At 46.3% G+C, this 12,557-nt stretch overlaps 3 protein-coding genes across 3 annotated transcripts; 1 reads left to right on the top strand and 2 right to left on the bottom strand.

The window, feature by feature from the left end:
- Nucleotides 1-604: 604 nt before the first annotated feature.
- F4822DRAFT_135800 (glycosyl transferase family group 2-domain-containing protein) lies at nucleotides 605-3,865 on the bottom strand. The gene is made up of 4 exons (XM_051452766.1): nucleotides 3,158-3,865; nucleotides 2,457-3,107; nucleotides 1,859-2,309; nucleotides 605-1,800 (listed from the first exon to the last, which is right to left on the bottom strand). Exons 1-4 carry the CDS (start codon nucleotides 3,572-3,574, stop codon nucleotides 659-661), a joined length of 2,661 nt encoding a protein of 886 aa, XP_051318401.1. The 5' UTR covers nucleotides 3,575-3,865; the 3' UTR covers nucleotides 605-658.
- A 2,722-nt stretch (nucleotides 3,866-6,587) lies between these two features.
- Nucleotides 6,588-9,343, bottom strand: F4822DRAFT_391569 (glycoside hydrolase family 16 protein). Its single transcript, XM_051457143.1, has 2 exons — nucleotides 8,183-9,343; nucleotides 6,588-8,127 (listed from the first exon to the last, which is right to left on the bottom strand). The coding sequence occupies exons 1-2, from the start codon at nucleotides 8,659-8,661 to the stop codon at nucleotides 7,191-7,193; spliced, it is 1,416 nt and encodes a 471-aa protein (XP_051318400.1). The 5' UTR covers nucleotides 8,662-9,343; the 3' UTR covers nucleotides 6,588-7,190.
- Nucleotides 9,344-11,346: 2,003 nt separating this feature from the next.
- On the top strand, nucleotides 11,347-12,238 carry F4822DRAFT_134316 (uncharacterized protein). The gene has a single exon (XM_051452762.1). The coding sequence runs from the start codon at nucleotides 11,585-11,587 to the stop codon at nucleotides 12,122-12,124; it is 540 nt and encodes a 179-aa protein (XP_051318399.1). The 5' UTR covers nucleotides 11,347-11,584; the 3' UTR covers nucleotides 12,125-12,238.
- Nucleotides 12,239-12,557: the final 319 nt, after the last annotated feature.

Raw genomic sequence — 12,557 nt, 5'->3', positions numbered from 1 at the left:
CATGAAATCCGACTTCACGATATCGCGATGGTTGCTATTCACTGGAATTAGCGGATGCTGTGCGGTGAACCGTGTTGATGCGGATATCCGACAGCTCGGTCTTAAAATATGAGACCAAGCGTAACACAAGTTTTTCTTTTTCCTCTCATTAAGGGATTGATCTTCCGCCAACCTCGTAATATATCATGTGTACCTAGGTACCCATCCGAGAAGACGATCATGTTTGTGACGTGCGGGGAGAGAAAAAAATCTCGAGAGCATGTATTTTCACAGGTCATTTGTCAGAAAGGATTCATCGCGCAAGTCATCTCTAACCAAACTGTTAGAGGGCGCGGATGAATTTATTATTCCGATGGTCTATGTAAAAGACATCGGCATGATGAGCTCGGCATTTCGGGTGAAATACCTTAGGTACATAGATCGACCCGAATGCCCCTCCGCCTGGCTGCATTATCGTCATATCCAACTGAATGGTTCATCATTTCTATTCGGGTGTCCCCTCTATGTATCCCTCATAACTCAAAACTCTTTCCTTCATATATACATTTAAACGAAGACTTCACGTCTTGCGTTGATTATATCGCCCTATGCTATATACGGGCGTTCTGTATTATTCCCAAGCCAGCGGCTCAGATATATATTTGTAATGGTTGGTTGATCACCATGAAAATGTCATAAGCGCCGGATTTAATGCGAGTGGCAATAAGAAATGACTGCTTGCGACGGTGGCCATAGGTAAGATAGCGACGAAGTCCGTTATCCGCCAATTGTTGGGAACAAACGGTGCGACGGCAATGATGATCATAGCCACGAGAAATACGAGAGAGAAAATCATGGAGAATTTAAACTTCTTTATCACCTTCGGTACTTCTATAAAGAAGTTAGAGAACTCGGCCTCTTTTGAAGTTGCTCCCCAGCTCATATCGATTTCCAGCATATGACATACGAGCGCTTGGCTGAGGTGAAGGGAGAGACCCCCCAAAAAGATAGCCAAGAGGAACGTCCACTTAAAGTTCTCGTAAAGGGCGTATCCGAGAGTACGTTCTCCGACACGATATCTCATGATGGCCAAAGCGACGTTTCCGAGACCATTGAAGACAATGATGATAGAGAACCAGACTTGCCAAGAATCGATATAGTACTTGTCCAAGTAACCATTGAACCAGCCCATAATAAAATAATTGGCAGATGTCATGATCCATGCGGCGCCGATGGCATAATAGGTACCGATATATGAGAGAATGGTGACTTTAGATGTAAGGCGGATGCTGGAGCCGAGGAATCGGCGGAATAAAGGTGTGAAGGGGCCCTCCCAAGGCCATTTGCGAATTGGATGGAAGAGTAATTCGTTACAGCCGTAAGCATATTTTTCCCACCGGGCCAATTCATCATATACGGTCAAAGAGACGCCTTCTTTGAATTCGTCACCCGCCCACGCAGCCAAACGAACGATATACCCGTCACATTGGAGGCGAAGTGACATATCGAAATCCTCGGACACGTGGGATTCAGACCAATATTTCTCATAGCCGTCCTCGTCCTCGTATGCAACTTGTTGAATCGCACTCCAACGGAGGATAGCGTTGTGGCCAACGAATGGCGCGACATCGCCGTTGGCCACAGTATATCTAATAGCGCTGTAGATAAGGTTGGTGAAAAACGTAATGCCATTCTCGAAGTAGGTATGGACGACTTGCATGACGCCGGACGAAAATTGCAAGATACCGACTTCGGGAGACTGGTCCATTTCAGAGACGGAATCCAAAAGGCAATCAGAGGGGACACGCGTATCAGAGTCGACTGAGAATGTGTCAGTAATATTGAACCTCGGATTTTTAGCTTAAGGGTTGGGACTTACCAATAAGAATGTAGTCACCGACCCGGATGTTGCCATCGGCCCAAGCCCGCCCATCCTCTTCGAGTACGTCTTTCAGTGCCTTTTCATAGGCAATGGCTTCATCGGTTTGCGACCAGTCGGGACCGCGATCGTACACGGATAACTTCTCTTCCACTTTACATGAGATCATAAGTGCAAAATTCATGTTAGAGGCCTTCTTGAATTTGCCGCGACGTTGAAACCCATTCTCGCCGTGTTTAGGTCGAGCAACCCAACCTATACTATTATCGGAATAAAAGTCAATACGAGCTTGCCGTTCTTCCTCTGAGATAAGTTGAAGACCGTCATCGTTAATGAATAGGTTCGCAGAGCCACCTTGTAGTTCATACGTGCTGATGGCTTGTTTTATAGATCGGACGGTTGGCTGTATCACAGCCTGGAGACCTTCCTTGTAAACTGGGCATTGTACCGTCTTACAAGACTCAAATGTCAGCATGTGACACATCGAGGGGTTTAGGTCAAGTCAGACACGATGTCTCAGCCCCAGGCTTAAGGGAACATCCGATGGTATCTCAATATGTGTATAGAAATAGAGATATATTATGTAGGGGATACTTACTACATGTGGCAGCGTCGGGGTTCTTAACCTCGGCGGTGGTATGGCGGAAAAGTATTTGGAGTTGACGGTGAGCTGACGGATTGGCCCAAACATCTGGGCCAAACATCCAACCATGACTTGGGCGAAAAAAAGAGAAAAGAAAACTTGGATTAGAAGAAGGCATACGAGGCCTAATCGCGCGTAGTTTCCATCGACAGTTATCTCAATCGCAAGCTGTCTCCATGCGGCTCCTAACGTGAGTACAACGAGGATAATTACCATGGAGATGAGGCACGCATTTAGCAGATGAACCGGCCTTTTTTCGAGGTTGACCCGGCCACTCTCTTCGTCTACTTCGGATTCCCTGACGACGGTCCCAGGCTTTTTCTCATCGCTCCCCTCTTTGACTCGACCAGTCTTCCAGACCAGTTCCATCAACTCCGACTCGATAGCCGCAGCTCGTTGCACCAGGTGGAGCGCATCATCATCCCAGACAACCAACATGGCTTCTGAAGCAACAAAAGCGGCAAAATGATGTTTTCTTGCTCTCGCTAAGTCATCAATTGTCGGCACGATCTGGATTCGGAGACCGTTCATCAATGGCACGTCCACCGCCTCCGGAGACCATGACAAGAAAGTCCTGATTACTCTAGAGTTTACAGTCATGGCGCACTATAAAGTTAGCAAGAATCATCTTAGGAATTAAGGGAGGGCAAAAGTACCTGGATATTTAGGGCAGTACAAGCCATCGCGAGCGTCGAATGCGACAGGGCGGGCGGGCAGGCCCTATATGCTCCCCGGGTTCTACGAAGTAGGACACCCTCAAGTTCACCGGTTCCCTCGCTCACCCACAAGCGGGAACACTGTTGTTGGTACAAATAATTGACCATTACTTCGTGTTTTATGTCGTCCACAAATAGCGAGCTGCTACGCGACCGCGTGGAATGGCCCGATATTGAATTTCTCGACGAGCCGAAAGTTGACGGCGGGAGATTGAAATCGAAGTCGTCTATATCCAGCGCATGCGCGGCCAAATTCTCTGCCCAGAGTCCTCTTCGCGGTCTGAGCGGGAGAGGTGGTGGTACTTCCCTCTTTTTCTTCGGTGGCCTATCGGCTAAGAAGTAATTATATAATCCCATAGTTATCTTCTCGGAGCGCTCTCAAGATTTGGCGGGATACTATTGGACAACTGGCCTCGGGAGCGGCATACGATCTCCCACGAGATGAAAACTATGTGTTGCGTCAGCGACCATAGATTAGGAAGAGGCGCGGTTTGCCGCGTCGTGAAAAATATGCTGTTGTGGCGGCTATTATAGCCCATCTATGAGAAGAGGTTCAACATTGGACCATCGAGGATGGGGTCCTAAGACCATAGGATGTTTGTTTTGTTTTGTTTTTTTTTAAAAAAAAGGAAATATTAAAGGGAAAAGTGACTAACGGTGGCGTAAATAGGACAGAGTAGGCTTGGGAAGTCCTAAAGTTGAGGTTGTGTGAGTCAAACGAAAAGATCAAACTAGGCCCCGCTATAGCTTCATTGCTCCATGTTAAAGTTAAGAGAAGAATCGATAGTAAGATTTGGAAAGTAAATTAAGGAACGGGGTAGGAAAAAACCAGAAGGACAAAGAAATGGGGATGGGAGCAAGAAGTCTAGTCTAAATCGTCTCCTACTGCTCTTTCTTGGTAGTCTGGAAGTCGGGATGGTAAGGAGAAAAGCTTACACAGGCGAGAATACTCCTTATTTAGGACGAATATGGTATAACATGGACTGAAAACTTTGAAGTCTTATCAAGCAAGTAAGTTAAGTAGTGTATTGCTCTGAGTTTAGCCAACAGCCACAATACGCTCAGATACCATTTAACGAAAGACTAGAACGAGCGCAGTCGCCGAGCTGGACAAACAATATTTCGGTGGCTCATAAAAATGACAGACTCAGCGTTAAGAGATATAAGCCCAGTGATAATAAGGTGTCAATGGGTTGGAGGCTTGAGACCAGAACGGTGGTCCAGCCGCTTGTTGGTATCCACCCCACGCCGAGGCGGTCATCTTTCAGGAGCATGGATAAGTAAGAGAACGGAGGCTGGCCAAATAGTTCGAACAGCTTGAACGACGAAGGACTGACGATGTAACAGGGGTCTAGAGGCAGAATGTCAATATGATGTTCACAATGAAGTATTTCAGAAGTACCTGATAGCTTTGGCAAGGTACCCAGTCGCCCACATGCAGCTAAGATCTCGATATCCCAGTCGGTCTAGGTAGCTCTAGGGGCTCTCATCGAGGTCAGTCGCTAATCATGATTGGGTCTCATCCTCCTTACATGAACGAAGCGACCTTTCAATATTCTTATCAAAAGGTATGCTCTTGGCATGCATGGTCATCCTGACCCGTCAGTAGGGCCCTGGGGGCCGGAAACTATTCGACCAACCTCATCGAGTTTCGGCGTTGTGGCATGAATACCATTATTTTTTGGATATGATGCGGATGGTACATGTTGAGACTAATCCAACAAATCCTATTTGGAGCCTAACTAATTCGGTGGCCTTTAAACTTTGCTTGACATTCGAGAGTACGGGTTGTGGCGTCTAGACTTCACCTAAGTGGCGGCCCAAGCACGCTTAGGTCGCTGTAAGAGGCAATATATTGATGTTTGTGCGCTTTAACTTCTTGACCCTTGCAGGCCACTTGTAATCCGGATAGAAATACCCACCAATGTTGTGCTTGGGTGATGGCATTGATATGTCATCAATTAGGTACTGTACCTAGATACCTAGGTAGATTAGGAACGTGCGTTCAGATAGGTGATAAATTTTCAATGTGATCAGAAAAGAAAGAAGAAAAAAAAACGCCATATTCCCATCTACTACAACATAGAAATCTGTCGTGATACCGCTTGACGAGACCGGGGTGGTGAGATGATAGTGCCTTATTGGTGTGAACTCGAGATCCCGCATATTGTGGCTATCCAATGGTTGGATGACAGGGGTTCTCTGCCCTTTTTCTTTCGCTGCTGTCGTCTTTCTCGTATTCTCAATGCAAACTGCATGCAGACGCCTCTCGGCTCGACTCCGAAAAAGTCCAGATACATTTTGGCCACAGATTCGATGTGTGAACGCACCAGCCATCTTACTTCGGATTAGTGTAGTAAACCAACAATGTACGGTCCGATTCATGCCATACAGGTTACATTGGAGTATTACAACGTTTCGCAGCTTTCAACCTTTAAGATCTGTCGGCACGAAGTATTGCGGCTGGCGGTAAGCGGTTAATTTTTGGAGTCGAGTCGGTTGATACCAATCGTGAAAATCAGGAAGGGTTTATCGTTACGCCATTTTTCAATATCCAAGACACGAAGAGGATATGAATGGGATCGCGACGAGCCGCTCTTTGTTGAGGTTAGCGTTAGGTAGAGGTAGAAGTAGAGGTATCAGCATTGCATCGCTGTGTTGTCCTCGCTATTCTTTGCCGCGACCTGTCGCTTACAAATTCGGTTCATTTAGAAGAAGCAAAAAAAGAAGATTGCTTTATGCCGCCCAATACCCCTTCGTATTACATGCATATGGCTTTGCATGAAGAGCTCAAGAAACTTTCTGTAGCTCCGAAGCAGCTGCTTAGTTTCTTTTGATCCCATTCGGTGCTGAAGTCCACCTTATCGCGAGGAAAGGGAAAAAAAAAAAAGAAGGCATGCACCAGGGCTGTCGGCGTTTGAGCTGACTGCTATCTATTCTGTTAGGGTTAATCGACCGATGTTGTGGTGTAAATACGGCTGCGTACCTACCTAGGTAGGTAGTGTGGTGGAAATTAAACGCCCAGCGGGTTTGATAGGACAGTATACCACTAGCGGTATTATTAGCTACCTATGTAGGTAGCCACATGGTTCTCGCTAAGGCTTAACACTAACCAAGCGTAGAACTTAGGTACTGGTTGTTGGGCTTGACCATCGGTGGGCACTATCTACCTGGTATGAATTAGCGCAGACAAGATTCCTGGAGCTAGTGAAGACGGTATAAGAACATCTATAATATAGTTCTAATCTTGAGTTAGGCATATTGCTACATATGTACCTAGGTAGATATCCTGCTAGGAATGTACTTTTTGGGTTTACCCTCAGGGAACAATCTGTCTATTCATGATCACAGTTAAATTTTGGATACGGGCTTGCGAAATTATATCGTAATGATTCAAAATACAAACTCCTTAAGGCGGAACCCATTGCCGCACACCGCACTACAGAAACTGATGTTTTAGACGTGACCCCCATCTCTGGACTGCGGCTGAATAAATGGATGCTTGCCGCAGGTTGACTCACTATAAATTACCGCTCAGATAGCTGTTAGCCATTTTAAACTAGCGAGACAAGCCGCTAGATAACAACCTAAGACAACGTGGAATTCAGGGATCTCTAGCTCAGCATCCAGGGGTTCTCAACCCCTGGCTCGCTAACAGCTAAAGCTTCAAGAATGTTAATTAGCCGACCTCAGTCTACATTACAAGATGTACACAATAGTAATCTGTATGACATCGTGTAACCATTCTAATACAGACAAAGTGTTGATGATGATTAATTCATCATTACTGTAAAAATGCTTTCTATCGCCGCGTTTGGACCCGAGGTTGTCCAAAGCTCTGCGTACGCCCGTGTAATTAATCCGTGTGCTAAAAATATGCCCTAAGACAACGCCAATAATCCGTTTATGTTTCCCAACACCTCCATCTTAACTAAATGCATCGTTTTTTCTTCTCCCATCCTTTACTACCTAATTACAATTGCTCGTCGCCGTCGCATTGCTGCAACATAACAACCTTACTAACTTCCATGGCTGGGGCAACCCACGTAGGAAACCATGAGTTTTGGGAGTTCCAGAAGTCCTTCTTAGCATTTGGGCTGATATCAATCCAGGGCTTTCCGCTTTTCGCGTCTTCGAACCAACCATTCGTGCCACCGACAGCGACGTTCAAGATTAGATAAAAGTTTTGGTCAAATGGAGTATTAAAACGACCCGTTACCGACCACGTGTCCATCAAGCGTGTACCGTTGGCGGTTGCCTCTGGAAAATTGCCCCTCTGAAAAAGCGGTTGGTCAAAGTTCGTGTAAAGGACTTGCAACAAGCGCGAATTGACATAGGTAAAAATGTACTTCTGCGACCATTCAACACCATAAGTGTTGAAGCCGGCCGAGTATGTCGTGTGCAAGGCTTTTCGCTTCACGTTAGTCTTCCACCAAGCGTCGTTATTAGGGTCCGGTCCCCAATGTAGTGCTGATGATACGATATCATTACCACCTTGGCCATACGTCCAATTGTTACCTCGGCTCTCCATGATATCGATCTCACCGCTAGCGGGCCACGGTCCGTATGTATCATTGACGGGCATCATCCAAATAGCCGGCCAAAGCCAATCTCCCTGTGGAAGTTTAGCAGTCACTTCAACGCGACCGTATTTGATAGTCGCGCCCTTCTTGGTATGAATGCGACCGGATTTAGTTGGAGGTACGATTGTTGCATTCCCAACAGTGGTATTAGTCGCAGCTATGCAGTCGGACGGCTGCGTAGAAGTGCAGGTTCCATCTTCCAGGAGATTGATTAAGGAGTCTTTTTCGACGAGATTAGCGTCCTGAAGTGTGGGCTTGATGAAGAGGTGGCCATTTTTGATAAAGACATTCTCGTCATCCCCAGTCGTCTGTTCAAATTCGCCATTGCTATATATCGCGTCAGCTCCAAGCCGAACATATCATCAAGGCAAGGGAGACTTACCCAAAGCCGCCGACCTGCACTTCCTTCGTCCATACAGCGTCATTGAAAGTCGAGAAATTGTCTTCGAGCACCAAACAGTAATTATGCTTCACAACGCTATGAATCCCATCCCATACGAAAAAGCCAGAAAGAGCCAAGCCGATCAGCAGGCCTGACACCGGAAGGATAACCACCCACTTCTCTCTAGGTTCCTTTTTGGCAAGCCAAGGTTTCTCTACTTCCCCTTTCTTTATCCTTCGCGAGCGGAAATATGGTTTTCTGTCAGGCCGCCTAGGGTTGTCGGAGCTATCGATACTAGATTCTGGCCTCGAGATCGAAGGGGATGTGAATGGATTTATTGGATCGGCTCTCCGCGAAAATTGAGTGTCTGCTCTCTCTTCACCAGGACTCCGATCCGTACTAGGTGTGCCGGGTTGCTGAGGTGTAGGTAAGGCTGTCGAGTGGAAAGAAGAGCTCCCCACTTGATCAGGCTCCATCATGCTAATGCGTTCGTCTGTTCGAATTTTCAACGAAAAACAAATATGAATCAAGCCCAATGCAATAACCAAAAAAGAAAACCCTATTAATGAAGAAGAGAGTACGTGATGATGTAGGAGTACATCAAATACGACGTTAAACGCTGGCCAATGTCAGAATTAGGTGTCTCCTTTCATCCCAGCAGCGAGATAGCTAGATAAAGAGGAGATATCTAAGTAGAAGTTGAAGTATTCAAGAGAGCTGGATTCCAATAGTGCCAACGCTTTCGAGCACCTCGTATCTAGCTTTATTTCCTCACGACTTCTAGACCCAGAGGTGATTGCCCAATACCACGGTACAGACTGATGTAGATGCTTTGTATATCAGATGTACCTTCCAGATGCAGGGGTCAGGTAGTGGAGGCGCCAGGGATTAAGCCATACATATCCCTTATCTGGCCCGAGAAGGGAAGTGAGCTGGACTACATGATGTAGTCATGCTTGCGGAGGCACTCAAGAAGATAGAAAGTGGTACGCCACAAGAGTCTATTCGGAATGAGGCTTCGCGCTAAAAGAAATAGGTAGGTGATTACTTTTATACTATGCATCTGGGTCCAAAGTAAGCCTCTAGTGGCATCGGCCTAAGGAGGTACCTCCTATCTGTACATATTCTGGTCGCTGATAAATTTCTGAGATGAATATTTCTACCTACCTAGGTAGAGACTAAATACGGCCATATTAACAAGCCCGGAGAGATTGACAATTAGTGCTTTTACTGATCTGCCGCCTAAGAATTACGGTCGCTTCGCCCGATTCTAGCGTCGATCATCCATTCAACGTTGAGCCGCAGGAATAACAGAGGACGGGATGTCTACTTCCCGGTCCCCTCTATCGGCGGCCGGCCTGTGGGCGGAACGAAGTCTGGACTAGTAAAATAATAAAAAATTTGTTGGTTTACCGAGCTGCATATGGACGGCTTGGCAATATTGACCGACGTGGCGCATACGAGCAACGCTGGAAACTACAGGAGATAACTTTCAGATTCTAACTCGATATAGTTCATTATTTCGGTGGCTGGATTATTTCTAGCGTATCGTTGCATCTTGGTGTAGCATCAATGCATACCCAACGGTTCGGGGGGGGATTTATCATCATGACTGCTTTTCAGCTTTTCTAAACGAATTGACAGGTCATGGAATCGAATCACTCCGAAGGATTTCCATCGATATCAATAAACAACACCATCATGACGCCTCTGTTCACCACCGACGGCTAGACTCATCACTATTAGTTGAACTTACCCCTTGATTAGAGGGTGAGGCTCTAGTATCCCCCCTTTTTTTATCCACTTAACATCTCGCCCCTCGGCAGGTAATGCCGGGTGACCGGTCCTCAATTCAATTTCCCAAGGTCCTCCTCTAAAACGATAAAAAATGAGAATACGGGCAAAATAACTCTTGCGCGCATCCAAAGGAACTGGAAATTAATGTCACTAGTCTATTGATAATTACCACTGTAAGTCGCCAGTGTTGCTACTTCGATTTATTAATTGCACGTATATGTGCCATAGCGTACCCCCAATATGGGGGGCGTGTTACCCATTTGACAGCAGTACACCCGGGCGCACATACCGAGGTAAATCGAGATGTAACTTTGACACCGCTTTCCAATTCAATGGCAATATCTGGTGAGAACTGGCGGGCTTAATATGATATTAATGAGATATTCACACCGTGTGATTCATCTCCGGCCTCATGTAAGTGCTTGGAATAATTATATCACATAGGTATGGGCGGGCCATCATCTAAGTGCGCGAAGAATCTACTCCAAGGTCGACCATTGGGAGCTACATATCGAAATGGTATTGTTTTTTCCACTAGTATCATGCGTCATGCTGTCACGAGGTATGGCAGGTTTATATCTTATATATACCGTCATATCCTTCATTCGGAGTTACCTATCTAACCCTAGGTTCTATGTCGAGGTGTATAAGGCTTTGGTGAGAGTGTAGATTCGAGCACATAAGTACTTATAACATACCTTCGGACAGTTTGTTACCTAATGAATTGGTGAACCTGACGTCTTCTACTAGAGTGTATAGCCACGATTAGTCGAACATGCAGCCTATACTCTCTCGGTTTTATGCCGCTATACCACTATCAATTTCTAACCTAGAAGTTCTAGTACTAGTCGTCAAATCGGGCCAGGCATACGCCGATCCATGGCTCGATGAAACTAATTAACCTCGATGATCCAAAGCGAGCGGCATATGCCGCTTTATCTTATACTTGAAGGGAAGACTTCAAGACGCATTCCATCTCTGGACGAGGACATGAAGTACTTGTTACGCGCAACTTGTTCAACACACCCCAGCATTTTCGCTCGCCTTGTCTTCCTCTTACTATCTGGGTTGACGCCTTATACATCAACCAAAATAACGATAAGGAAAGATCAAGCCAAGTCGCTATAATAGATCGTATCTATAGAGAGTGTGAGATAGCGTACTTGTGGCTAGGATGTGTCGAACCACCCTTGACGAATCATCATAGTCCCTTCGCACTCGTCGAGCACTTTCGCGACAATAAACACCTTTTTGAATGACCGGGTTACTGATGGGACTACAATGAAGCTTCCTGGAAGTGTAATACAGAGGATCCAGAATTTCGCTCTATGCTAGACTCATTCATGCTAGTTTATAATAGCACTTGGTGCGCTAGGGCCTGGACTGTCCAAGAGGCGATTCTCCCTAAGGTGGCTGTTCTTCGATATGGCGATTGGGCCATGCTGTTAGATGATTTCTGGACCTGTCTATTTAATCGATTCCGCCACGTTGGTGAGTTATGTTGCGCAGTCGCGTATCTAGCTGCCGGTGATGCTCCCGACACACGAGTCGCGATTGACCATATTCTTGCCAAGGTAGATTGCGTCAAATTAATGCAGGATAAAAATGGACCCTACAGAACACTACTCGACACCTATCGGCGGTATGCAGAGCGAGAGTGCTCTGATACACGCGACAAAAATCTATTCCTTGTTAGGATTCCTCAGTCCCAATATGCCTAAGATCGTACCCGACTATACTAAACCCGCTGACGAGATATATCACCAGATGTTCTGCGTAATGACCAAGGAGAGAGAATACAATTTGTCTTCTCTCTTAGGCGAAGGATTTAATAGCGGCAAGTTTAGTCTTCCCTCTTGGGTCCCTGATTTCTCAAGCAGCGGTGGCGCCCCTGGGTACTTTATCACAAGAGCTTCACGGGCTTACCCTCTCTTCAATGCTTCCAGGAGCAAGCCGGGAAAGGTGAATATTTGTGACGACAAAACCCTTCTGGTAAATGGTGTTTGTATCGACAAAGTTGAAGCAAAGTCTAAACTCATGAACTTGGGTTGGGCACCTAACCGTGGCGAGAGCCTACAAGATTGGCGTCTCACACGCTGCCAACAGGGAATTACTGTGAGCCCAACTTCTAGAGTCTTCTCCTAGTAGGTGAAACGATCGAGGATTTGTTAACCACCAACTACCGCCTGCTGCGGACGGATAGTCCAGATTTACCAATCGACTCTCAGTGGGAGAGATACATGCGCCTGGGAAGCGAAGGATCGGCGGTACCTCGCTCGTATCATATTACTGTAGGTCCTATGGTAGATCGTAAGGTCCTTTTCGTAACGTCGGGCGGACGCGTTGGACTCTCTTGGCCTGTAGTAGAAGTGGATGATGAAGTCTGGGTCTTGGATGGAGCCAACACCCCTTTTTTACTCCGGAAACGATAGCCGTGATAACGCTAGATTGTTAGTGGGAGACGTATACTTGTATGGGTTGATGCATGGGGAGGGCGTTGATGAGACCACGACGAGCAAACCTGTTATCTTAATATAGATGTAGGATTTAATATTTACGAGGTTGCGCGCTTGAACCT

This window comes from Hypoxylon trugodes (assembly GCF_022578975.1).
Source record: "Hypoxylon trugodes strain CBS 135444 unplaced genomic scaffold F4822scaffold_2, whole genome shotgun sequence".
NCBI lineage: Eukaryota > Fungi > Ascomycota > Sordariomycetes > Xylariales > Hypoxylaceae > Hypoxylon > Hypoxylon trugodes.
This window is presented reverse-complemented; position numbering and strand designations above follow the sequence as displayed.